The following is a 27,427-nucleotide window of genomic DNA, read 5'->3' on the forward strand; positions in this document are numbered from 1 at the left end:
GGTAGTATAATTTCCTTTGTTATGTTTATTTCTTTCCAGAATTAAAAAGTACACACACACACACATATATTGCACATTTAGCCTTAGAACTAATGCATAGTCACAGTGGCGATGGGATAAGAGGGCTGGGTGTGTTGGCACAAATCTTTAATCTCAGTACTCTTGAGGCAGGTAGGCAGATGTCTGTGAGTTTAAGGTCAAGCTAGTCTACAGAGTTAAGTTCCGGGTCAGTTAGACCCTATCTCAAACAAACAAACAAACAAACAAACAACATATTTACAACAGTTGCAATGAAAGAATGAGTTTTGTACTTAGCTGAATGAAACATAATTAGGAAGATAGTTCCTAAAGCAATTAGGAAGCTAATTAAATATAGGTGAAACAACGTGGCATTTAGGGGCTTGCTTTAAATCCCTCAATGTTGAAGAGAGGGAGAAAAAGGCCACAGGCAGGGTGCTGTATTGTATGTATTGTATACTGGCAGATGGCTGGTGAGACTCCACATAAGACATGGTGGAATGCTTTCTCTTGGGCCCGTGGCGCCGGCAAGATGGGCAAGTGTCGTGGTCTCCGAACTGCCCGGAAGCTCCGCAGTCACCGACGGGACCAGAAGTGGCATGACAAACAGTACAAGAAAGCCCACTTGGGCACAGCCCTGAAGGCCAATCCGTTTGGGGGTGCCTCTCATGCAAAGGGAATTGTGCTGGAAAAAGTAGGGGTTGAGGCCAAACAGCCAAATTCTGCCATCAGGAAGTGCGTCAGGGTGCAGCTCATTAAGAACGGGAAGAAGATCACAGCGTTCGTGCCCAATGATGGCTGCCTGAACTTCATTGAGGAAAATGATGAAGTTCTGGTTGCTGGATTTGGTCGAAAAGGTCATGCTGTAGGTGATATTCCTGGAGTCCGCTTTAAGGTGGTTAAAGTAGCCAATGTTTCTCTGTTGGCTCTATACAAAGGCAAGAAAGAAAGGCCAAGATCATAAAATTTGACAATGGAAACACAGTAATAAATTTTCATATTCTGAAAAAAAAAAAAAAAAGACATGGTGGAATAGGATTGTGATGTGGTTACCTTTCTTGTGTGTGTGTGTGTGTGTGTGTGTGTGTGTGTGTGTGTGTGCGTGCGTGTGTGTGTGTGCGTGCGTGTGTGTGTGTGTATATGTGTAGCTTTATAAGCCACCTCTCTAAAAGATGGAGATACAACCAAGGCCACTTTCTGTTTCTGTTTCCAAGAGAATTCTGGGTTTTTGATGAGAAATCTGCCACATTGGCTCTGTGTCCCATAAATGAACAGTAAGACTGTCTTAATTCAGAGGTTGCTAACTTCACCTTGTAAAGCTGGGATTGTGACATCAGTCTACTGGCAGCCTAAAGAGCATAATGTAGGCTGTAGGTTCAAGAGAGTTGCCTGACAGTAACTTTTGGAGGTAACTTACTGGGAATTTGAATTGCTGTCTTCATTGTAGGTAACTGCTCTCCTGTAGCATGTGACATAGCTGCCAAGAGCAGGACACATGTGTATAGCTGCTTTCTGCCTGGTCTGATCATGACTAGGGTGGGCTTGTCCCTGAGGGGGGGGGTCTCCTCCGATTGATGTCAATAGCTCTGCCCTCATCCTGTCTGGCCCCTCCCCATTTCAGCACTGTTGTAGGGGTTACTATGGTCCAGCAGGTATATTGGACGGATGTCAGCCACTTGCTGAGGATGAGCACTCTGGGCGTGGGGAGCGTTTCCTCTGTGCATGTTGCGACATGAACCTGGCCTTTGTTAAGTACATATCCTGTCAGTCCAGATCAATGTGCTGACTCTAAGACACTCCAGGGACACCTGCAATGAGTTTCTGATGACACTCTAGTTCGTTAAGACAAAAGCTTGGCAGCACCCTTGAATCTCTCTTACTCCGTCTCAGGCTCCCAGGCAACAGCAAACTTACCCTGCCAAGGTACAGTGAGAAGCACTCCGGGTGACCTGTCTAGTCTCGGTGACTTGGTTGTGCTCCTTGGCCTAACCAACCCTCTGAAAATATCAGAGACATACACTTTGGCTGAGGTGGAGACAGAGAGAGTGAAATGTAAGATTAGGTGGAAACTCAGCATTCAGACGTGACGCAAGCTGGGGCATTCCAGGCCAGACTGGGCTACACACGAAACCTGTCTAACAAACAAACAAACTAATGAACTTAAAAATAACATAAATTTAGATAGAGGCTGAGGCCCTTGGGCTGTTGTTGGCCTATCTGCCCAAGGCATCAAACAAAACCAATAGAACCACAAGACAAAAACTTGCTTCTGCTACCGGGGCTGTGGGGGCTGCGGGGGCTACGGGGACTGCAGGGGCTGCGGGGGCTACGGGGACTGCAGGGGCTGCGGGGGCAGCGTGAGCTCACTGATTTTGTACTCCTGACTCATTCTTAGGGTAGTCTGGCATCCACTTGCTGTGCCCCCACAGCCTTCCTTTGTGACCCCATGGCCATGGAGCAAACCTGAGGGGACTCTAAGTCTCTCTTCTGGGCCCAGCTACTGCACTTCATTAGTGAGCATCCTGAGTCCTGTGGTAACAATTTGTAAAAGTCCTTTGAGGTGAAAGGCAAATCATAAATATTAATTATAGCCATTGTTTTGATGAAAGGAGGATTACTGGAGGCACAGGAACCTCTAAATCTACCTATTAAACTACGTTCCACCTCTCAAGTTCTTGAAGGAGGGGGTTAAATTATATTAGAGCGAAGTCTCTGGGATTCCGCTGTGGTCGAAGTCTAATGAAAGGCCCACTTATCGCATGACCTGTGTAGAGACACCTCCCAAAGCTTTCAGAGGCCTTTTCCTGAGAGAGAGAGAGAGAGAGAGAGAGAGAGAGAGAGAGAGAGAGAGAGAGAGAGAGAGAGAGAGAGAAATTCAACAAAGGAACTCCAAGCCCTTAGTGTGTTTCATCAGGCCTGCAGCAAGAGCCAGCTCATTGGCACAAAGCTCCAGCCTCTAGTGTTAAAACAAATCCCAGCTCCAGGTTGAAATTTTTAAGGAGTGTAAACCACACTTAACAGCTTTTGAAGTAGTTGTGAAACTGAGTAGAAAACTTAAATAAACATTTTTTTTTCATATTTTATACGTGTTGCTATGGAGAAAAATAATGAGAGAGTTACCAGTGACTTCATCTGGATCAAAAATGTTTTTTTAAAGTCCGGCTTCTTTGGTTGTAACTAAGCTGGTGGAAGGTGATAGTTACTAACTGTCCCTATGAAATGCTATTTGCTCAAGTCCCAGGGCTGAGAAAGAATAGAAAGACCAGCTGCCATGCTAAAGGAAACTTATTTAGAAAGGTGAACAGGTAGGGATCATGTTTTAGTTGGAATATGGGCCTGTCTAAAACTACCAGACCAATGGCTCGAGGTTTGGTTTTGTTTTTTAATGTAATTTTCACATAACAGCAATACATACATATATATAAAATAGCCATAGTTTTGGTGAAAGGAGGACTACAGGAGGCACAGGAACCTCTAAATCTACCTATTAAACTACGTTCCACCTCTCAAGTTCTTGAAGGAGGAGGGGGTTAAATTATATTAGAGCGAAGTCTCTGGGATTCCTCTGTGGTCAAGGAATGAATATGTGTGTGTGTGTGTGTGTGTGTGTGTATGTGTGGTTTAGAAACAAGTTATTGTGTTGTTTAGAAACAGGGTCCAGGCTAGCCTTGAACTCCTGTCGTAGCCCTGAACTTGGAATCCTTCTGCATTCCCCTTTTGAGTTCTGGGATTCAGGCCTGCCCCTGGACCCTGCCCACAGACAATGATTTCATATTTCTAACGCATAGAACAGCAATCATCATTAACACTGTATTGTCTCTATCCATTTATTCATTCACTAATCCATCTATTCACATATATTTTTAAAATTTTATTTATTTTATGTATGTGAGTACACCGTGGCTGTCTTCAGACACACCAGAAGAGGGCATCAGATCTCATTATAGATGGCTGTGAGCCACCATGGGAGTTGCTGGGGATTGAACTCAGGACCTCTGGAAGAGTAGCCAGTGTTCTTAACCAGTGAGCCATCTCTCCAGCCCACACTTATTCATATTTTTAGTAAGTTACTTAATATAATATCTACTATTTTATAACTGCATATTGTCACTTAACATGCATGGATCATCTCATCTATCTCAGGCTAGCCTGGGACTTGCTATGTGGCTTAAGATAGCCTATAGCTTTAAGGAGTGCTGGGGACTCAGACCATGTATTTGTGCATGTTGGGCAAGCACCCTACCAAGTGAGCTATTTCTCTAGCCCATAAACCTCTTTTTAAAAAGCCTATATCATCATCACTTTTCTACAACTTCCACTCCATCTAGAAGCACATTCCCTGCATATAGTCTCCTCTTTGGGCTTGCTAATTTCAGCTAATACTTTATCAGATCATCAAAATCCAATCCATTTGCAAGTTCTCAATGGTCTAATTTGTATTCACTTGCTAAAATCGCTGGAAGATTTCTACTTGGAATAGATAGATGTACCAAGTAGTAAGGTTTTCTAAATGAAATCGTTTTATCTCTTACAAGTCATTCACCCACATGTGCTGCCTGCAGCCCACTGTAAGCTATGTGGGTGCAGAAGTGGAAAGGAGACCTTCTGAGGTTCATGTCTGGTGCCTGTGAATTAACTCACAAGAGAACAGTTGTGTTCTACATTCACACAAGTAAGCTCCAAGAAAAGTGAAAATCCCACTGGTAATTTGGAAAGGCAGCATGTTGGCTTTGTCTCAGAACCGTGATGGGATGGAGGACGATTCCATCCTAGATGGGTAGAAGTAGGGGTTGGTTTTAGAAAAAGTATGCCAAGTTTGTACATGGGAAGAAGAGTCATAGGGCTTAAAAGAGAGGATGTCCAAAAGTTAGAAAAAGAAGATGCAAATCTTGGAGGTGGTTTTATCACAGGGTGTGGCATATAGACTATCAGAAGCACATGGAAGAGAACAGTGGGCCCAGAGCCAGTAAAAAGAAACTGGGGATCAAGGGACAGTTCTGATGACAGACCCTAAGCTCTGGGTCTGTCACAATGGAAGAGTGGCTCGAAGTCAGGAGGGTGCCAGGAAGGGCATGGCTGCAAACAGACCTGAGATAAAAGCATAGAGTCAAAACTGAGGGTCTGTGGGAAGCAGATGTAAGGGTACGCATGAAAGGTGAGCTCGCAGGATGGCTAACATCTGGATTTGCAACCATCCATGTCAGGCTCAGTGTACCCAGGGTCAGTGATGGCTAGCTGGACAGTCATGCAAAAAACAAGGCTGCTCCCGCACAGGTGATCCCAGGGCTGTAAATATGTGGTCTCTGTTACTGAGGTGAGCAGACCAGACAGTTCTGAGGGAGAGAGCTGAGCCAGGGAGGCTGGTCACTGGCTTCCTGGGAACTCTTGCTCATTCCTGCTTCTGACCACGGGGGTTCGTTCCATCAAACAGAAACAGAGCACTTCATTATGTCCAAGAGGAACCGAGGAGGTGTTCCAAGATGTTTGTGTCAAAGCTGAACTCTTTGCTGCTGCTTTCTTGCTCCTGATAGAAGATCTCTATGGAATTTTAGTACAACGTCCCTGAAGCTCATTAGCAGAAGGTCTGGAGGTTTGAACATATTCAGTCCATCAAACCAATGAATAACTCTGACTTACATAATTTAACTATCTTGATTGATCACAATAGCTACAACTTCCTTCAGTGTCTCATCAAATATTATGAGGATTCAACCACTAGCTAAGACCGATGATGGTCTGTCTGGTGGGCATAAAAAAAATGAGGAGCCTAAATCAGGATGGATGTTCTAGGAGTTAAGGTATATTAGGCTGTTAGATTCAAGTTTCAAGACTATGATTCAAGTTTCATTTGTTTGTTTGCTTGTGTGTTTGACACAGGGTCTCAGTACAAAGCTCACACTGGCCTTGAACTCATGATATCCTCCCTCAGCTTCCTGAGGGCTAGAGTCATAGACCTGTGTACCACCACATCTGGCTCTCCAATGTATCATTGTTACTGTAACATTTTCTTTATGCATTTAACTTCTGATTCTCAGCCATACTACAGGAAGGTAGGGCTGTTCCTATTACTGTTTAACAAATGAGAAATTTGACTCTCAAGTCACTAGCTAGGCATTGTGGTACACATGCCTGCAAGCCCAGCATTTGAGTGTCTAAGACAGGAGGATAGTGAGACCCCTGGGCTTATATACTCAATTCCAGGCCTTCCCAGGCTACTTAGTGAAACACAGCCTAAAATTAAATACCACCCCAAACACACACACACACACCCTCACACACACACACACACACACACACACACACACACACACACACACACACACACCCCTTACCAATCCAAAGTCACCAAAGTAGTAAATGACTCAACCAGACCTATATCCTATATCAATTGTGTGTCTGTCTGACTCCAGGTTCCCTGATTTGTCACTTGTGTCATATTTATGTACTGGGGTATGGCATTAACATGGAGAGTGAGTAAAGCCCTCTTCCTGTCTTTAATGATTGTATATTCCAATGCAGGAGGCAGACAAGTCAATGCCACTACAATCAGTCAAGTAGAGGTCTCTGGAGTTCTTCACATGTCCCATGAGAGTACAGGGGTCACATCTGGTGAACTCAGGGCTTCCAGCTAGAGAGAACAATCTCAGCTCAGACCAGCTTGGTGGCCCAAGATTTCTGTGCCATCTTTATGGTATTCTGTTTTTGGAGGGAGGTTTGGAATGAGGATGATTCTAAATGTTGAAAAAGAATGGCTAGTACTATAAGAGTGTTCCAGAAGCTCCGCCTGGCTCAGGGTGTGGTGTGAAGTTAGGCATTACTTTTGAAAGGCTGTGGTGAACCTGCATCTGGTTTCCTAAGCAACTTACCAGTGGCCTGTGTGGAAGATGGGGATGTGGGAGCAGCTTTGGTCAAAATCAGTTCTACCTTTTTTGGGGGGGGTGTTCTTGTCCCTAGGAGACTACATTTTTTTCTGGCATTTAATCATTTTCATCATGTTGAAGAGACTTTTATCATTTTTTAATAATTCATTTTATGTGCATGGATGCTTTGCCTTTATGTAGGTCCCTGTGCCACCTGCACATGCCTGGTGGCCATAGAGTCATAAGAGGGAGCCAGATCCCCTGAAGCTGGAGTTACAGTTTCCAGCTTCCATGTGGGTGATACGACTCGACCTGGGTCCTCTAGAACAGCAGCCAGTGCTCTTAACTGCACATCCTCTCTGGCCCCCCAAAGAGCCTTTTAATTTCTTTGCCTTGGCTATGGAATCTTGTCAGTATGAGATACCATGCATGGTGACACTAAATTCAGAGAGTCTATGGGTTCTGACTCTTTCTTACAGGAAGAAATTGGCTTTTCCAGACCTGGTAGCCTGGTCTATCTCAGACATCTTCCTGTTCAAAAGTCTTTTCTTTGAGTTGGGGCTTCGTCACCCCATCTTTCTCCAGGTTACTACGCTTAAAGAAGAGATTGTGTTATTTGGCTGTAATATTAGTCCATTAGGAGTCACAGCTAAATAAAAGGATCACTACTAAGGAGACCAGAGTTGAAGGGAGAGGAGCGTGTGGTGAAGGGAAAAACTGGGCAAGAGAAAGCTTGAGTCTCCATGAAGAACTTCATGAAAATAACCAAGAGTGAGGTTTTGGCTAAGGCTCTTCCAGCAAGAATTCTGTATACTGCGTGCTGAGGAAGATGCTACAGTTACGGTAAATGACCATACAGCCTGTCTGGCAGCTGTCTCCAGTGCTGCACTCCCCTTCAAAGCTTATTTAATTATGAAACATGAAATATAGGGTGTTTAGAGTACAGCTTTTAAAATTTCTATTTATTATTATTAGTACTGTGTGTGTGTGTATGACATGTGGACTTGAGTGTCCATGTGTTGAGGCCAGATGACAACTTTGTGAAGCTGGTTTCTCCTCTACCTTTAAGGTGTGTTCCAGAGATGAAACTCAGGGCCTCTTACTTGTGTGGCAAGTGCTTTTATAGGCTGAGCCATCTCATTGGCCCTAGTTTTCTTTAACACACACACACACACACACACACACACACACGCACGCACGCACGCACGCACGCACGCACGCACGCACGCACCTGATAGATCATGGTGATGCATACTTCTAATCCCAGCACTCAGGAAGCAGAGGCAGGCAGATCTCTGGGAGACGGGGAAGCTGGGACCACTTAGAAACAGGGTCAAGAAAAAAAATTGAAAAACAAATCCCCCTATTCTATTATATATATATATATATGTATACATGTTGGAGTATGATGGAAATTATGAAGCGTTGGTGCCTGGGTTCCAGCCCTGAATCCCCTGTATGAACAAAGACCCAGAAATCTGCATTTGGGGATGGTGCTGGAGACTGAATGCAGAGCCTCGGGCATGCCTGACAGGAGCTGTACCCTGCAGCTGTGCTCCGGCTCAGGCATCTGCAGTTTCACAGAAGCTTCTGATGCAGATCCCGAGGCAGAACAGAGAACAGCAGCTGTAGAACATACAGGGATCTGAAACACCCACCTTCAACCCAGACTCTCACTACATAGTTCCCATGCTGCTTTAAGGCAATAGTGACTTTGCTGCGGGCAATTTCTGGTTGATTGTGGATCAGCCTGAAGGAGCAGAGTCCAGGATCTCACTCTCAGACGTACAGTCGGAACTGGGGAGTCCAAATGTGTACACACGGTCTTCTGCAAGGAATACTGCTCTGTTGGGCTGTCTTAACTGTATTCCTTTCCCGACTCAGTTCTTGGTTGCGCTGGTTCAAAGTGTAAGTCTATGTTAGGACAGACAAAAGGCGAGAAGCGGAGAGAGATTTTGCTGGGGGTGGGTTTGTCTGAAGGGTTCTGTTTGTGGAGTACTTTTTAAAACTCCTGCATCGCTTCCAGATCACCCCTGACTTCCTTTACCGCTTAGACATTCTTAGGGAATTCTTCCTGGGCCAGCCACATCTGCTTCCAGTTCCTGGGCTGGTCAGCTGTGCCTGCAGAAGGTTGTCTGCCTCTCAGACTGCAGGCGGGAACCCAGCTCTTCGCTCCCACCGCTTTCGGGCAGGTAGAGAGAGAAAGCTCATAGCTCAGGTTTTGTTACCAAGCAACGGGGTTCCATTTGCCAATTGCCACCATTTCCTTCGCATAGTATTACAGGCCTTATTTTTAACATTTAGTTCAGAGAAATTGCCGTCATTATGCGCAGTAACTTCCTTTGGAGGTTACTCATTAACCTTAGGTATTTTACTGTGTAATTATAACTGCCAATGCCCCAGGCTTGGAAAACCTTTGAACTCCTTAAGGTATTAGGGGGACGGCAGAAAGGATATTATCTGACTTTTCTTCCTTTTCCAGTTAGGTTAATTTCGGAGGTGCCTGTGTCCCCTCCTCGTTCTCCCTCCCTCCAAGGGGAAGCCCTTCCAGTGTTTTCTTCCTCCTTTCTGGTCTCAGACTCTGAACTAAACCTGTTAGCGTCCAATTTCTTTGATACTGGGCCACAGTAAAACTGTTTCCCCTTTGTTTTATAAGGTCTGGGGGGGAAGAGGGGCGGGAGGAGACTGAGAAGTCCCAGTGGCTGGGAAGTGACTGGCAGGCACCCTTCGGCCTCCCGGGGCTCTGTGATGCCCCCCTACACAATGACTGGAATTAGATATCGCGTACAGCCTTCTTTTGACACAACGGAAGGCCTCCTCTCGGCTTTCTGCAAGCAGCTTTTCACTCCCAGGCTCCGCGGGAGCCAGGTGCATAGCCTCATAATGCGCCTATTATACAGCCAGGCTCAGTCGCCATGGCTCACACAATGACCCTTCTGATCTGGCCACAACAGCAGGGATGGGTGCCAAGGCTTCGGTCCCCACCCACAGCAGATTTAGGTATGCACTTCGGGTGTATTTGCAGCCCCTCTTTACTACCCCCGAAAGGAGAGTTGAATGCATCCCCGTGAAACTCCCCCCCCCCCCCGCCCCAACTCTGTTTCAAGACAAACAAGAGTAATTGGGGCACATCACCTGCGCGCGCAGCTCCAGGTCTTTCTGGCCTCCGCCCAGACATTCCAGGTAACTCGAGGAGGGCTGGGCGGCCACGTGACTGTGTTGGCTAGGGCGCACCTTGCTCCAGCAGGGACAGGTGAGCTCTGCACCCTGGTGGGAGCATGCATTTTGCAAACTCAGGTCTGCACCGCCCCACTGCTGCTTTGATCGGGACAAATGAAAGGCTGGACTGGCATTTCGGCTTCACGGAGCTGAACCGCAGCATTCCAGCAGGTACTGCAAGTCTCACGGAGGCCAGAGCGCCACGCTGCCCGCTCCCTCCACCCCCCAAAACGAGCATCCTTCATCTTCCGAATGGGAGGGGGCAGCGAGGGACATTTTGCTTTACTTCAAAAGGCTCGAGGACTTGCAGCTTTTTCTTCCCCACATAAAGGGCTGGTGGAGGTTTCTCTGACGGTAGGAACATGTTGTCACACGTGACCTAAACAGCTCAGCTGCTCCAGCGCCTATTAGTCAACCAGCCAACACCTAAAGAACCTGGTGTTCACTCAGCTTAGGAGAAGGCTGGCAGGCACAGGCTCTGCCAGCCCAGTGTTTATGGGTTAGCTAAGGGTTGAGGAGAGACCTGTGAAGAAGGGAAACAGATACCATCTGTGAGCGCTGCCTAGTGCCAGCACTGTGATACCCTCTCTCATTCCTTCTGACACTCTGTCAGGTAGGTCTTGGTTATGACCTCCACTCCAGGCATTTTAGAGAGGTCATTTGCCGAAGCTCTCAGTGTGGGCATCAGGCTGTGGAGGTCACAAATGTTGGAGTCACGGGGCCCTCTCCTACCCACATCAGTTTGTCCTAGTTCGCTCTCTGGAAGATAGAGACCTTGTCTGGGGTCATGGTCCAGAACATTCTTTTCCCATTTCACTGCTGAGCTGGGATGACAGATCATTCTTTAGTCAGGGTGCCCCTGCCCCCACTTCTGTTTCTTTTGCTTTGGCTGTGCTGGGGAGACACATCCCAGTGAATGTCTTCTTGGGCAGCAGGTGATCTTGTCTTGCCCTCTCTGGTTTTATTTCAGAGGTGGAGAGTAGAGACCTCACTCAAATCTGGGAAGTCTACAAAGCCAACCTTCACCAGATGATCTCCTAAATCCCTTCCTCCAATGTCAATGACAGACACCCAGTGCAGCCACTTTCCTGAAAGATAGTCATGTACAGCCCATGTCTCCCTGACACCCTAAGTAGAGCTGGTCTACTATCCAGGCATCTATAACTCAACTTGCCACATCTGGTCATTCAACTCCTGCACCATACCTCAAGAGCCTGACAGGATGTGGTTTCTCAAGTAGGCCAACGTCTTGATGCCTTTTAATAGTGTGGAGCCCGAGCCAATAGGGTTTTATGAGTATCACAGGGAGTCACATCCTTTGACCTGGTATATAATCTGACTTCTCTGGATCCTGGGCTAATTACGGCAGTTCCTCTGAGCATGGATGAATAGGAAACCTTCTGATGTTTGAAAACTAAGCCCATCCATCATATTTGTTCTCTATGTTGTGTCTTTAGCCAGCCTAGTTGGTGGGGACTGAGACCTCCTGGACATTGCAGCTTAGACTCAGTCCCTCTTGGTTGACAGTTCAGCGCTTGGAGGCTGAGGGTTTCATCTTTTTGTTCACTGAGCACCTCTGATTATGTGGTAAATTGGAGAAAGAACAGGAATCTGTGCTCACCAGCCTCATCCCACCACGGCCACGGCCACCCCTGTAAGCCCCAGTTACCTCATCTTGAAGGAAACAAACTAAAACGTGGCTTTAAAATCAGAGCAACTCTTGCATGTTATTGTATGATTTTGTTTGGATTCAGGTGCTCTGGCTTGCTGGGACTTTTGTGCAAGGTATTAGGTTGAAATCAAAAGGGAAGGATGCAGGACAAACCCGTTTCTGCAGAGCAGATGGCTGGGCTGCAGAGAGGCTACTGAGACCCATTCCTGCTTAGCCCCAGGAACTGGCCGGTTGCTCCTGGGAAGTACCCAGGAAGGATCGGAGAAATCTGCAAATGAAGTTTAGCTCCAGACACTGGTTGCCATAGCTGTTGGATCAGATCAAGAAAACGTTGCTTCATTAGAATTTGAGAGCCAAAAATCAATGGTTTTGGGAAGCAGATTCACTTGCAGCTATGAATAATAAAGACTGATGATACAGAAATGTAAGTCCTCACATAAGACTCCCAGGAAGGGCTACTCAGAGCAGGTGCTCAAGCTCCAGGCATGCTCAGGGACCCAGGCTGCTTCCAGGCTTTGGCTCTCGTGTCCCAAAGCATCAAGTTCATTCTCATAGTTGCCTTGGGGTCCAAGGTGGCTGCCAGACTCCGTCCACTGCACTTGCATTGCAGGCTCAGCAAAGTCAGAAGAAGGAACAGCAAGAGGGATGTGCAGCCCAGCTGGGCCAGTCTTCCCAGCAGTCCCTTGTGAGTTACACCATTGGCCAGGACTCAGCACGATACAGTCTCTGTTCTGGGCAGTGTACTGGGAATCTGGAAGAGTTTTCTTTAAAGAGAACATGGCTAGAGATTGACAGGTAGTGAGGGTCTCTGTGTTAGGCATGGTCCTTAGAACTCTGGACTGGATTCATTTATTTGGTAGCAATGAGTGAAGCACTGGGGGCTGGATGGAGGGAATGAAGACTTGGACTGCAGGGACCATGGCTGGAAGGGAAGAGTCTGACAAGGTTTGCTAGCTGAATTGAGAAATCGGGAACAGTGCCAAAGGTAGATGGTGATGTCATTAGTTGACATTAGCAAGGAAGATCCTGGATTAGGAGTCAGACTTGCTGACTGTGTCCAGTGGGCTGTCCTGCGGCTGGTGCTCAGAGCTGTTGAGGGTGGACATTTCCAATGCATACTGAACCTATTTACATATTAAGAACATTCTAATGTCTGTAGGATGTCTTAACATGTATTTTGGGGTTTTATAAGTTGCTACTTAGGGCTCTCTTAATTGTGTCAGAGGAAGGGTATAGGGCTGCCTCTTTTTGTGCAATATCACTGGGCCTAAGGGTCCTGAGAGTCGGGGCAAAGTTTTGTTCTTGAAAAGGTGCTTCTCCTTTGCCTTCCCCTCCCTTGCCTTTAGTTCCTGCCTATGTGGTGGTTGGAAGCAGGAGCTCAGTGTCCCAGCGAAAAAAATCAGAATAACACAAATCTGAAGATGATGGCCTGCACATTGTATAATATTTAAATAAAGTTTGAGTGTTTAAACCAACGTTTGAAGTTGAGCAATATAAACCAAAATAGTCTGCCAGCACACCAGTGCTACACAGGCACTAAGTGCTAAGCAAGGCTCTTAGGAGTCAGGTGGGAATGGCCCCTAGGCAGGGGTGCAGCCCCGACCTTACCCTACAACAACAGCAGGTCCAGGGGGCTTCAGTTCCTGCCCCACCCCCAGATCTTCTCGTGCTAGGTGCCTCTTGCAAGACAAGCTGAACTGTGGGAACCTTTGGAGAGGACCATAGAACCAGCCAGGGATTCCCTAAAACGAGACAGACTGGCAGATTGTGTAGGGCCATGGAGAAAGCTCAGTGAGCAATGTGCTTGCTGAATAAACGTGAGGGCCTGAATTCGAGCCCCAGGACCTACAACCTATGTCAAGAAAGGCAGGTACATAGCTCTTGGGAGGCAGAGGCAGGCAGATTTCTGAGTTCTAGGCTAGCCTGGTCTACAAAGTGAGTTCCAGGACAGCCAGGGCTACACAGAGAAACCCTGTCTCAACCCCACCCCCCCCCCCCAAAAAGAAAGAAAGGCAGGTACAGTGGGGCACTTGTAGTCTCAATGCTAAGGAGAGAGAGGCAGGGGATAGCCATGTGGCTCACTGCAGGCCAGCCTTGCTAAGATGGTGACCCCAGCCCAATGATAGACCATGGCTCAACAACAGGAGGGCTCCTGACAAGTGACACTCAAGACTGACCCTCAGGCTTCACCCTCATGGACACACAGGCAGGACCATCTTCCACTTTGTTAAACACAGACCTGTATGAATTGTGTGCTGTTCATCAACTGTTAATTATTATAGAACTGGGTGAGTCGCAGGTCAACGAGTGGGGAAAAGAGGAAGCTGTGGGCTGAGGGATGGAGTGAGCAGTTCTAGGAAACACTGTGTCTCTAGAGGAAACGTGGAGCTTAAAAAGATACCCTCTGGATATTTTTCTTTACAGCGATATGGTAAGTGGTCACTCCTCTGGCCACATGTTGTGCATGAAGCAGTACAGACATAGGGTAGAGTGGCATGTGAGAGAAGGGTTAAGGTGAGTGAGGTCTTGCTGGCTTTCCAGTCAGTCTTGAAGGAATGCTCGGTCTGGCAGAACCCTACTTTGAACAGTCTGTTTCCTCTCCTGACACAGGTCTTGGCATCCCTGGGGAAGTTGCCTCGAAGCCCTGAAGCTGGAAGGGGCCCTGCTGCTCCAGCTGTGTAACCCTTAGCTTTATCTGTCTGGCTTTGGCCTCTTAGGTTTGTCCTGCCTTGGTTGTTTTGTTTGTCCAAATGGTTCTGTTCTTAGGGTGACACATAACAGCAGCATCTGATTGCTTCTTCTGAAGAAGAAGAAGCAGGAACAGGTTTGAGACCTGTGTTGCTGAGGTGGCTCATTCTGGGCTGGTTATTGCTGATTTGTTTTAACAGCATGTGGAGAAGTCTGGTGGGCAGAAAAACCTCTGTAACCCTGTCAGTGGCAGAGTTTACAAGCTTGTCTTCGGGGTTCTTGGCAGTTGCTAAGCCTTTGCCAGGCCCATTTCTGTCCTTGCTACTGGTGCACCCAACCCTGGACACTACTTACTGGTGTAGCTGTTAGAGTTGTGTTCGGGAGCAAACAAGTGTTTTCTGAAAATGGTGGCAGTGTTTCCCTTGATGGGACCTGCGAGTGTCATCCAGTACAACGAAATGAGGGAGAAGAAGCAAACAAAACAAAACAAAACAAAACAAAACAAAACAAAACACAAAACACAACAAAACAAAACAAAAAAAACACTTGTACAGAAATAGCAGAGGCAGTAGGAAATGACGCCGGTTCAGGCTTGTTTTCCTGACTGGTGTGGCCTCATTCCAACCTGTTGCCATGGGCTCTGGCCTGTCTGTGGGACACCCTGGTGCAGGGGGCCTCAGAGGAAGGGAACTTCTACATTTCTGTTTGCCTGGGCTCCTTGCCAAAGCCTGAGTTCAAAGTGCAGTTTCCAGTAATTTGTGGGGACGTCTCTGTGGGTTCACTGGGCCAGGACAGAAGCCTGCAAGCCCAAGTAATATTTCCTAATTGCTGTCGCTCCTTGTGGAGGGAAGGAAGGTGGTTGAGGCTCTTGCTGGTGCCTAGGGTTGCTTCCTTGGATCCTGCAGCTGACTGGCCTTCTCTGTCTCTGGCTGTCCCCAGCCTTCCTCTGTCATCCCATGCAGCCATGGGAGTCCAGCCCAAAATGAGACTGGATTTTATATTACTGATATCCACTTAGCCCCTTCTTAGAGCATCCTCTCCACCCTGCCGCTTCCCTGTGTCTCAGAACATCCTGGCGATTGTGGGTGAACCCTTGGCAAATGAAGGGCTGGGTAATGGCGGGCCTCACCTCAGAGGAGGGCTTGGAGAACAGTGGACTTTCTATCAGGCAGATACACTCAGGGACAGTGTATGTATGTATGTATGTATGTATGTATGTATGTATGTATGTATGTATGTATGTTTTTTGAGACAGGGTTTCTCTGTATAGCCCCGGCTGTCCTGAAACTCACCCTGTAGACCAGGCTGGGCTCGAACTCAGAAATCCGCCTGCCTCTGCCTCCCAAGTGCTAGGATTAAAGGCATGCGCCACAGTGTTTTAATGAATTGTGTTTTCTCTGGCTGTGGATGAGACACTCTTGACATGGAGCAGGGACAGTTTTAGGCCACTGCGATCTTCAGCCCTGTGAACACAGGGCAGTGGCCTTTTAAGTCTGATACCCTACCTCAGGTATCCCGAGGCCACCCTGATAGCACTGAAGGGAGAATGGACACAGCACCACCCCACACTGTGTTCCTGGCCTTCTTTCTACAACACACTTTTTTTCATTTGCTAATCTCAGACTGGCTCTCTGGTGGTGTCTTTCCTCCAACCTGGAAACCCAATTTGAGTGATTTTTCATTTTAACAGTTTTCTGTAGCAGTTGGGCTTGCTGGTGGGGATTGAGGGGACTTCCCCGCATAGAGGAATTTCTATCTGTTTAAGAATCACAAAACCAAGTGGGTATAAAATATTATTTAAATATTTTTATTGGAAGGTCAGTACTTTTTGAAATCATCTAAATAATTAACTGTACAATGCCAAAATACCTCATTAAAGCTTTAAAAAATATTTCTTGGTTGTGTGGCCTTTATTAAGCAATTAATGGCTTATATAGCTTTGCTCTTCTTTACTAAGTTGGTTTAAAAAAACAAAACAAAACAATTTACATTAACTGAGCAATTGTGATACACCTTTAATCCCAGCACACTGGAGATTGAGGCAGGTGCGTTCAAGGCCAGCCTGGGCTATAAAGTGAGTTCCAAGACAGCCGAGGTTACTACATAGAGAAACCCTGTCTCAAACAACAACAACAACAAACCAACAACAAAAGTAACAAAAACCGATTTATATAAGAGAATTGGTTATTTGTTCTTAAAAATGTCTTATGAACCCAGGAAGAGTCCAAAATATTGCTCTAGCCTTCAGTTATCATTTAAAAAGAAACAAAACAAAACTCGTGACTAATTTCTTTAAAAAAAAAAAAATCCCAGGTGCCTGACTAGCTAAGTCTGTAGCAAATCTTGGGGATGGTGCTTTTGGAGTTTCTGCAGTGAGCCAGGTAGATGGCTCAGGTGATAAAGTGCTTACCTCGTAGACAAGAGGACCTGAGTTTGCATTCCCAGCACCCACAAAAAAGTGGGTGCAGAAAGCAACACACTTACATAATCCCAGCCCTGAGGAGGTGGAGGCCGGTGGATCTAGGATCTCCTGGCCAGCCAGCCTAGCTGATCCAGGTTCAGTGAGTGACTCTGTCATGAAAAGAGACTGAGATGAGGGTGTCAAGATGGAGCAGCACACACATCACTTCCGTGGATTCTTGTTAGTGGCCACAGCTGGGAGTCTGGCTAACTGTGGTTAGATCTTTCTGGAAACAGCACTGACGGTTTCATCTGCTTCCTTGGTCCCCAAAGAAGCCATGATAAGTCTTCAGCCTCCATGAGGCCAGAAGCTCTGAGGTTTCAATCTTGAGAAAGTGCCTTATGCTGTGAGTTAACTGCCCCTCCCCCTCCACACCCCAGGAGACTCAGTTATTCTTCACACATCAGGAGCTGTAAAAGTCCTGCCAAGAGAGCAACATTTGGTTCTTTTGTGGGTCCCCCACTCCCTCCAAAAGTCCCCCAAGTGTTTGGTGGGAATAACACGTGAAGGTTCAGGGAAATCAAAGTTCTGAGGGAAAAGTATTTTTATATTTATACAGTTTTCAATATCATATTTTAAAATTCACTGCTGTATTAAAAGGACTGAGGAGTCAGTTGGCTTTTAAAATAACTGTGCTCTCAAACACATTGTGGAGTGTGTTTCAGGCTACCCTGAGGTCGGAGAGTTTGGATGGTAGAGGAACTTCTGGGGTCATGCCTTCAGCTTTTCTCTGTTTTATGTTTGGGTATCATGGAAAATATTTTGAAGACAACCATACTGTAGCAACTGACTCTTCCTCCCTGTTTCGAATAAGGACCTACAGGGCTTATATGTGCATCATGGAGAGTGACATCAGCAATGTGTTCCCTGTCTTCTCCAAGCTGCAGAAAGCAGCCACCTCAAAGATTGGCTAAACCTTGATTGGAACAACCCAGAGAGCAGCAGTAATGCCAGAGGTGTGTTTAGTGTGCTCCTGGCCCTGTTCATCCCCAGTGTACCTGTGCTTGGCTATACCCTCTCACAGCGAAGGCACTTGGAGATGATTACTCCCACTGCAGGAGCCTCCCTCCCTGCAGGGGTGACTGTGGAGCCCTGGTCAGGTCACACTTCCACTGTGGGGTATGAATCAACTTTTGGATCTTCAACTGAGGTAGTTGTGCAAAATCAGTACAGGTGATTCTAATGGAAAAGAAAATCGTATTTATTTTTATCTTATGCGTGTGGGTGTTTGCTTGCGTGTATGTATGTGCACCAAGTGCAGTGTTCTGGATGTCAGAAGAGGGCAACTGGTCCCCTGGAACCATAGGTATAGACGACTGTTAGCTGCGGTGTGGGGGCTGAGATTAAACCTAGGTCCTCAGCAAGAGCAACACGTGCTGAGTCATCTCTTCAGCCTCCGGAGTCTACCTTTTATCAATTCCATCTCTCCCTCTAAATTTTCTCTGTTTTTGTTTTTCTTCCAACCCACGATCTCAAAGGCATCCTGACAACCAGCTGGAAAGGAAGGAAGGAAAGTATAGGAAGGCTTTCCACACCGTTTAAGCCTCCCCATGCCACCAACGTAACTCGCTCCAGACACCTGAGTGTGTAGACAATGCTCAGAACCGTTGAGTCGTAGCTCTAGTTCTCATGGAATTAGGGCAGTTATATCCCTATACTTTGTACAGTTCTGAGGGCAGAGCTCTGGACTCTCTGCTGCCTCCACCCAGCAGGAAGGATTTGGCATCCATCATCCCCTCAAAGTGTAACACCATAGTTTCATTTAAAATGACTTTCCCTAATATGCTGAAAAGTTGAGCCATGGCATGACCCCGTAGCATAAAGCAACATGACTGGTCCCTCTTCCACTGTGCCCGTGGGTGCTGGGGTGGAAGGGCCATGCTTGTCCAGAGCACAATTCCTCCACCAAAGCTATGCCTTTCCGAATGACTTCTGCCTTATTTCCAAAGTGACCCTTAGATAGCTTAGCCTAAAAGTTATACATCTGGGCTGTCATTTAAAACTTCCAACTCAGTTCTGTCTCTCGCCCTATTACCCCAACTACTTTGGGTTCCTGGACCTGACTCAAGTTGTCAGACCTGAGTGTTGATCACTTTTACCTGCTGAGCCATCTGGCCAGACCTCCTTTTTTTTTTTTTTTTAATGTTTAATACCTGGCTTACTAACTGTGGGCGGAAATAGCAAGTTCTTACAGTGTCTGTGTTAACATTCCAAACATACCCCTTTCTTCCGAGATTGTCCTATCTATTATTATTAAAAAAAAAAAACAAAACTTCTAAAACGTAAATGACTTTCCCAAGCCAGTGCTCTAATCTCAGACATAAATCTTGCTCCATTAAGAAAAGGGGAACAGGCACTCTGTCAGAAGAATCCAAACTCAGGAGAATCAAAAAACTTAAAAGGTTAGCCAGGGGAGTAGTCCCATAGCTTTTGCTTATGAAACACATTAAATTAAAACCTGCTTTCCTGAACGTGTCTAGTGTGAGGGTGGGTAGTGTGAGAGGACCGATGTAGATGTAGAAGCTGTGTAGTTCTGCAGGCATGCTGCAGCCAAGGGTGTAGGATGCTGGCCTCCTTCTCCAGCCTGGCTTCAGGGACTGAGGGCTGGCAGGAGCCAGGAGGTGAGGCTTCCTTTATGCCTTCGGTTTTGTTGAAAAATGACGCGTGAGCATACACAGCTCCGTCTCCCCCAAGTACGACGTCCCAACATAGAATCAGTTTCATGAAGTTTCATAGTTTCACAGAACAGATTCAGTCATAAATCAGGGAAAGTTTAAAATACATTAGTGGGCATGTCAGAGAGGTGGTCAGATGGGAGAAGCTCAGTTATAGGTCTAAGAGGCTGTCGGATGATATTCTTAGCTTTTGGATTGGTGGAATCCAGGGGTCTGCTATGTTAATAGATTCCCCAAACATTTTTGTCTATTAGTCACAGGATGTTTGTTAGTTCTGACACAGAGGTGGGTGAGGAATTCAGGGGGCTAAAGCTAGCCCAGGAAAAGGTAATTAGCCTTTGGACCTGTCACATTCCTGTCTCTCCACGGTCCTGCAGCTCCGGTCGGTCACTTAGTCTCAGCTTCTTTCCAGGAATTCTTGTTCACAGGTGGCTTGGAATGATTCTGCCTTGTGTGTATTTATGAGTTCTCTAAATCCTGAGTGTTGCCAAGAACTTGTGATAGCCACGCAGGGCAAACACAGAGAATGGATGTGGTGGGATGGTCTGACCTTCGAGCCAATGGATGGTATATTCCGTGGTATTTCTTAACATTTATTTATGGACGTATACCTCAGTGCATGTGTGAAAGTCAGTGGAAAATTTGGGGACTCTATTCTCTCTTCCTACCATGTGGGTCTCAGGACTGAACTTGGGACATCAGGCTTGGCAGCGGGTGCTACTTAATCACCTTACCTCCCTGCCATCCCACCCATTTCTTTTGTAAGGTCAGTTTAGTTAAACTTCCCATTTTTTTCTTAAGCTGGTGTAAGGATCAAACCCAGGGCTTCACACGAGCTAGGTAAGTGCTCTACCCCATGTCTGCAGCCTTCCTTTAAAAAATGTTCACTTGGGACTTTCCTTCCCACAAACCCTCGCGCCCTTCCTTTCCTATTTGGGCCCGGCAGAATGGCTCCTGCAAAGAAGGGTGGTGAGAAGAAGGGCCGTTCTGCCATCAACGAGGTGGTGACCCGAGAATACACCATCAACATTCACAAGCGCATCCATGGAGTGGGCTTCAAGAAGCGTGCTCCTCAGGCACTCAAAGAAATTCGGAAGTTTGCCATGAAGGAAATGGGGACACCAGATGTGCTCATTGACACCAGGCTCAATAAAGCCGTCTGGGACAAGGGAATAAGGAACGTTCCATAGCGCACCCTAGTACACTTGTCCAGAAAACGTAATGAGGATGAGGATTCCCCAAACAAGCTTTACACGCTGGTAACTTACATGCCTGTTACCACATTCATGAATCTACAGACGGTCAATGTGGATGAGAACTAACCTGCTGAATGTCAAATAAAGTTGCAGAACTGCAAAAAAAATAAAAAATAAAAAAAGTTCACTTGTAGCGAGGTGTGGCAGTGTGCACTTTTAATCTCAGTTCTGTTGTTTTTTAATCCTGTAAACAGAATTAAATAAAGTCAACCGTAGGTCAAGAGGTGGAGCAAGCAGCCAGTTGCAGGAAGTGAACGTAGAATTGTTAAGAAAAAAACCATAGAGAATAAGAGGGAGTCGGGATGATGGATAGAGAGCTGTACAGGAAGTAGAAGGGAGAGGCGTTCAGTTGGAAGGAGGTTTTCTGAGACAGCATGGGGGGGGTGCTTGCTGCTGAGACACTGGCTGAAGAGGAAGGTCGGCTGGAAGCTTTCTCTGCCTCTCTGAGCTAGCAGGCTCTCACCCCAGCATCTGGTTCCCAAGTCTTCATTGGTAAAGTTGAAGGACTGGCCAGTTCTTTCCAGTACTATGAAAGCTAGTCAGCAGGAAGGAAGCTTTCTCATTAATACCAACTTGACTTCTCCATGTTCTGTGGCCAAAGTGTGCTATCTTCAGTCATAGAGTTTTACCAACAAGTTCTGGTGCGCATTTGGGCAACAGCCTGTATTGCTTGGGGAGGAGGGGCTGTCTCAAGGTCACCCCTAACTAATAATGTGAGGGAAGCCATCCCACCAGTTGTGGGCTCTAGAGATTGAACCCGAGGCGCTGTGCTTGCAGGACAAGGGCTTTGCTGACAGAGCTGACTCGCCAGCACTCACCCCTGTGCTTGTCCTGCATCTGCGATGAGTACCCTAGGGAAAGGTGGTCAGTGTTCTCATTTATAAAACGAGGACAGTAGGGAAATGAATTTTATAACTTTTTTTGTGAGAATTTATTGACAGAGTGTACAGGTAGCAAGCATATTTGGTGACCTGCCTGCACGTAGTAGGCTTGCAGTAAATACTTTAGGGCGAAGTGTGATTAAGTACATGTAATGGAGACTAATTTTATAAATCTAAATTTAATAATAGTAATACTACATACATACATACATACATACATACATACATACATACATTTTATTTACTGGGGAATAAGTCTAAGATTTTATGGATGGTAGTCAAGTGTATCCCTGGGCTATACCTCTAATTATATATGCATTTGCATGTAATTCTGAATGGTAGATAGACTGGGATGTAGGACTGAGGAATAGAAAAATGGAAAAGAAGTTGAAAATGAAATGACTAAATAATGTATTTATGTTATCAATGTGTTCCTGATACTGTGACACAGTTATATAAAAGACACACATGTGTGCATACATAATACATACTCAGGGGAGTCTTCAAGTATTAATAGGCTTGTCTCAGAGATGTGGGATTGCCAGGAGATTTCAGGAGATTTGTCGGTGTGATGGATTTTTTTTTTAAATAAGCACAAATTAGTTACGTAGTCTGAAAAAAAACCCAGTAAAATCTTATGAATGTCGGGGAAGAATAAAGCAACAGTCACTGTCCATGAGAAGAGGCCTTTGGAGTTGGCTGATCCACTTGGAAGACATACCAGGGCATGAAGTCTGTTTGTGCTGTGGGTGGATCCCATGCCTGCACCTCATTCTTCTGTGGCACGGGGTGAGCCAGAAGCATTGGGAATACAGGTTAACGCATCCTCAAACCCCTGAAAACATACAGAGATAAGCTATAGATGCTCGAATCTATACATGTCTCAGTCACAGTGGCTGTGAGGGCTCTGAGTCTACAAGGGTTTTATAAAATAGCTCGAATCATATAGTTTTGATAATAAGCTTTTGCTTACAGCCAGATGCAACTCTAGCACCAGTGGGATCCAGTACTCTCCTCTGGACTCGTTGGCACTTGCACTCACATCTATGAACCTTCACACAGACACAGGCATACATACATAGTTAAAATAAATCTAAAATCTACTTTTTATTGTTCTCTCAAATGTTACATCCGGACCACAGTTTTCCCTCTTTTTCTTCTCCCTGCCTCTCTCCCCTTCACCTCTCCTCTCCTCCAGATCCACCCCTCCCCCATGCCTGTCCCTCCACCCCCCCCCAAAAGAGTAGACCTCCCAGGGACCTCAACTAAACTCAGCATAACAAGCTACAATTAGACCAGGCATATACCATCACATCAAGGCTGAACGAGGTGACCCAGTAGGAGAAGAAGGATCCCACAAGTAGGGAAGAGTCAAGGACAGGCCCTACTCCCACTGTTAGGATTCCAACAAGAACACGACGCTACTCAGCCATAATTTATATTCGGAGGACCTAGGTCAGACTCCTGTCGCTTCCCTGATCTCTGTGAGTCTCGATGAATCCTGGTCATTTGATTCTGTGGACCATATTCTCCTCGTGTGTCCCTCTGGTTCCTCTGATCCTTCCTCTCCCCCCTCCGCAGGACTCCCTGAGCAGCTTCTAATGTTTGTCTGGGGGACTCTGCATCTGCTCCTATCAGCTGCTGGCTGAAGTCTCTCTGGTCCCTCTGAGGAAGATTATGCTTGGCTGCAGTCCCAGAACACTCTGCAGGCATGACAAACTGTGTGTAGGGCGAAAATTTTGTGGCTGGGTTGGTGTCCAAATGCCTCTGGCTTCAGACGTGGGACAAGGGACTGAGGTACATATTTTGGGTCTGAAACCAAACACCTTCCACTTGAGGGCTTGCCTTGTTACAGAAGATGGTCAGTTCGGGATCCTTGTCCTCCATTACTGGAGTCTTTGCTAGAGTTACTCTCATAGTAAATCTAAAATCTTAAAAACCCAATTCTCTGTTTAAATTACATCACTTCTAAGAGAGGGTTAGGGATGTAGTTCAGTGGTAGAGCACTGATTGCCAGACTCGGGATCCAGGTCTATTCCTTGCACTGCCAAAAAAACCCCCAAAAAACCCAAAAAAACCAAACAGCTTCAAAGGCTGAGATGTGTGTGTGTGTGTGTGTGTGTGTGTGTGTGTGTGTGTGTGTGTGTCAGGATAAAACATTCTTCAAGCACTGTCCCTTTTATCCTGAATTCTACTCCTCCCTTGTGCTTCGGCTCAAAGCCACTGGAAGGGCTGGTGCAGTGACCCATCCTTGGGGCTGCCTTCTCTGCCTTCTCCACATCCCACTTGCTTGTCTTCCAAGGATGCTGCTGGCAGGCACAGGGCAGCTCCAGGGCTGCCCACCCTTGTTCCCTCAACCGATGTGTCTCCTTCAGCTGGCAAGTATTCTGAGGATCTTGTGCCTTTTCTTTCCTTGTTCTTCTGCAGTTCCTGACGTGTTGCCGTGGCTATGGTTAGCATGCAGTAAATATTTGCTGAATGCCAGATAGAACTTTTCTCGAAACCAGAAGGATGTGGCAATCCTGCAATTAGAGAGTGTGTCAAGGCCCTTGAGTAGAAACCAGCTGATTTGCATGAACGCTCATCTGTCTAGATAAGAACGCCATGCATAAGCATGTGTGATTTTTCCACGCCTTAAAAACGTGTGTGCGCCCCGTGACGGGAAGCTACATTTGACATAAGTGGGGTGAGTGAGCAACGAAACCACATGAAAGACATTAAAAATTCTGAGACCCCGGAACAGGAAAATATTAATAAAGATTAATAGCCGCTAACACTTATGTGGATTTTATTATGTGCTAGATTGTCAAAATGCTTTACATAGATGAAGTCACGCCATCCTTTAAGCAACCTCATGGGGAAGCTCGCTGTGATTGGCTCAGTGCCACAGAGGGTGAAACACAATTGAACTGGCTCTTTCCACCCCTAGATGTCCCGTAGCCATTTCTTTCAGCTACTTAATTGAAATGTGAATGGTTTTGTTTTTTTTTTTTAAATCTTGTAAATTTTCCTATATGGCTTCATCTGCACAACGCCTTCACTCTCAGGTTCTATACAAATGAGACCATGTAATAGTCAAGATGGCATTTAAAAGGAATAAAGTTGGTTTAAAGAAAAATTACTGAACGTGCCCCCCCCCAGCTATTCCCCTCCAAAATAGAGCTTGACTAAGGTGAACATCCTTTGGGGAGACTAGGGTTCTTTTATTGCGTTTCTGTGAGCATGTTTCTGAAAGCTAGGATCTGTTTCCTAGAATTCCAATCTCTCTTACTGATAGCTCCATCTGGTTTTAAAGCAAAGACAGCTTTATTAGCTCACCCATTCAGGTGCTGTTGGCTGCGCGTGGTTATGATTTCATCCCTGAAGGGTGAAGATTTACTGTTAGCAAAAGATGCTCAAAAGAATGTTCTTGTCGTTTCCACAGGGAATTCCAATGGCTCCCAGAATGCCCTGAGCCTCCCGTTATCTCAGTCCTTAAGGATGAAGCCCGTCTCTCAAAGTCTGCAGCAATCTGGGAACAGCACCATCATGAAGCCCTTGAGTTTTTCTTTGTTGAGACCTTCTGGGCCGTAGAAAATGATTCCTAACTGTGACCATCTTCTATAGATTTGAGTTTGCTAAGCTTCTAAGGACAGCCTTTCCCCAGTGAGCCTCTGTTAGGGCCACTTGCATAGACCCTAGCATCAGCACTATCATCCTTTTTACAGTTGGAGCTTGGTCTGATGAGATGGTTCAGCCAGTAAAATTGCTTACCATCAAACCTGATGACCTGAGTTCTGTCCTTGGGAGCCACACACTTCTGTAAGTGTTCTCTGATCTCTACATCTGCACTGTGGTATGCCTCCCTCTAATAAACAAGCAAATAGATGTTTAAAAAATGTTTAGATCCAACAAAAGCTTTGGGAAATGCAACTGACTTGGGCAGTGTAGGGCAGTGTCCCTTTGATTAATAGGTAGTTAACATTAGTTTTCCTTGTATGGACTCTACTCACACTTTATAATGTCAAGAGATGTTAGTTTTTAAAAAGCCTTTATACTGGTAAAAGAACTGTAAACAAACCAGTGCTTGCTTAACCGAACCTTCAGAGAAAAAATACAAGCAAAACGACAACAGAGTCTCTCTGTCAAAGGCCTGGCAATACAACTGTTGGATAGACTTTTCAGGGACCTGTTTTGCATTAAAATACCAAATAAAACAACATAATGGAGTATTTTGGCTCTATATAGATTGCGCTTATGGGATGAGAATTGTATATGAAAGATAGCCAGTTGCTGTCACAGTTGATAGATTTTTGTCTACATGCTCAGTGTAGGAGCATCCCGAGACACGGGAGAGTTTCCAAATTCTATGCCAGGAATGATGCAGATCCTGTCTACAACAGAGACCGAGATTATCTTTCTGGTTTAAGATCTGTAAGCTGCGGCCTTGCCTGTCATACTGCTTTAGTTTTGTGCGTCAAAGGACTGTCATTCTAGATACAGCATTGCGTGTATGAGTGAGTATATGTGGGAGAATGCATACGTGTATGTGCATTCATATGTGTGTGCACACATGTGTGAGTGTGCACACATATGAGTACATGCATATGTGTATGTGTGTTTCTTGTGTTTTAATGTTGACTTAAAGCATTGGTCAGATTTAATAACTTCAGTGAAGCACATAGCTCACGCAGAGCAGAAATTCAGTTTTAACCCGATGGGATCCATTGGGCACACTGGTAAGGAATCTATTACAGTGGTCTGGACCAAGGCTGGGCTTTTCATTGGGCTGAAATGATGACAGACTCACGTGGAGACTTTAGCCTCCAGTCTCCTTATGATATACGATGACTTCTCATCGATGGATCCTTGTAAATCTATTAAGAAAAATCAGAGAGACCTGATGTTAACTCCAAGGTTAAGTGAGGAGTAGATCGTTTTGGCACATGTTCATGCTTGTTATGTAGCTATGAGAACTTATCACTAAGCACTCATGTATCTGGAAAGAGGTTTCACTGCAGTTTGATCACTGAAGCTAGCCCAAACCTAACCATTCTTTACCTCCATCCAGACATCTAATACCTTCACCTTGTGGCAAAAGGATGAAGTCATTTGTAAAGGGGCTGGAGAGATAGCTCAGCAGGTAAGAGCCCTTGCTGTTCAAGGACCAGAACTCATATCCCAGCAAATGCATCCATACCCAGTGACCCACAGCCACCTGTAGCTCCAGCTCCCGGCTATCTGACTTTCTTCTGGCCTGTGGGGGCACTGCATACACATTACATCACACACACACACACATACACACACACACACACACACACACACACACACACACACACACACACACACACACACAGAGACACGTAAATTCTAAGTAACTCACTCAAGGTGACTCCCTGCCTGTCTCCAGCCATTTCTTTCCCCTGCGTTAGCTGTACTGGGTAAACTGTTTATCAATTTGGAATCCTGTTTATTAATAATGAATCCTGTATAACTTTTAAAAAAGTAATGTTAAAACCCCACCCTCTTGCATTCTGCTTAGTCTACTGTCAACAGTGTGAAAACTATAAAGAGTGCTCGCTGGTAATGGGTTAAGAGAGACTGGGGATGTGTTTGGGTGAGCCCCGCTAGCTCATCCATTCAAGGGCAGGTCACAACCTTCCAATGCTGAACAGTGTTCAAGAGAGAAATGTTCAGGAATTCCCTCAGATGAAG

General features: G+C 45.9%; 1 protein-coding gene, 1 long non-coding RNA gene and 2 pseudogenes across 5 annotated transcripts; 3 read left to right on the forward strand and 1 right to left on the reverse strand.

The window, feature by feature from the left end:
* Positions 1 to 10,171, reverse strand: Gm5148 (predicted gene 5148). The gene is made up of 3 exons (NM_198657.2): positions 10,014 to 10,171; positions 1,933 to 2,043; positions 1 to 946 (listed from the first exon to the last, which is right to left on the reverse strand). Exon 3 carries the CDS (start codon positions 878 to 880, stop codon positions 416 to 418), a length of 465 nt encoding a protein of 154 aa, NP_941059.1. The 5' UTR covers positions 881 to 946; positions 1,933 to 2,043; positions 10,014 to 10,171; the 3' UTR covers positions 1 to 415.
* Rps23-ps1 (ribosomal protein S23, pseudogene 1) lies at positions 522 to 1,029 on the forward strand (annotated as a pseudogene).
* Gm36620 lies at positions 9,971 to 27,130 on the forward strand. Of its 4 annotated transcripts, none has more exons than XR_880784.3 (3): positions 9,971 to 10,710; positions 25,155 to 25,531; positions 26,781 to 27,130. It is a non-coding gene; the product is annotated as a predicted gene, 36620 (long non-coding RNA). The 4 variants fall into 4 exon arrangements; XR_003954462.1 differs by lacking the exon at positions 26,781 to 27,130 and adding an exon at positions 24,158 to 24,416 and having other exon boundaries at positions 9,971 to 10,268; positions 25,155 to 25,938; XR_880783.3 differs by lacking the exon at positions 26,781 to 27,130 and having other exon boundaries at positions 25,155 to 25,938.
* On the forward strand, positions 20,486 to 20,948 carry Rpl31-ps15 (ribosomal protein L31, pseudogene 15; annotated as a pseudogene).
* Positions 27,131 to 27,427: the final 297 nt, after the last annotated feature.

This window comes from Mus musculus, chromosome 3, assembly GCF_000001635.26.
Source record: "Mus musculus strain C57BL/6J chromosome 3, GRCm38.p6 C57BL/6J".
Classification (NCBI taxonomy): Eukaryota; Metazoa; Chordata; class Mammalia; order Rodentia; family Muridae; genus Mus; species Mus musculus.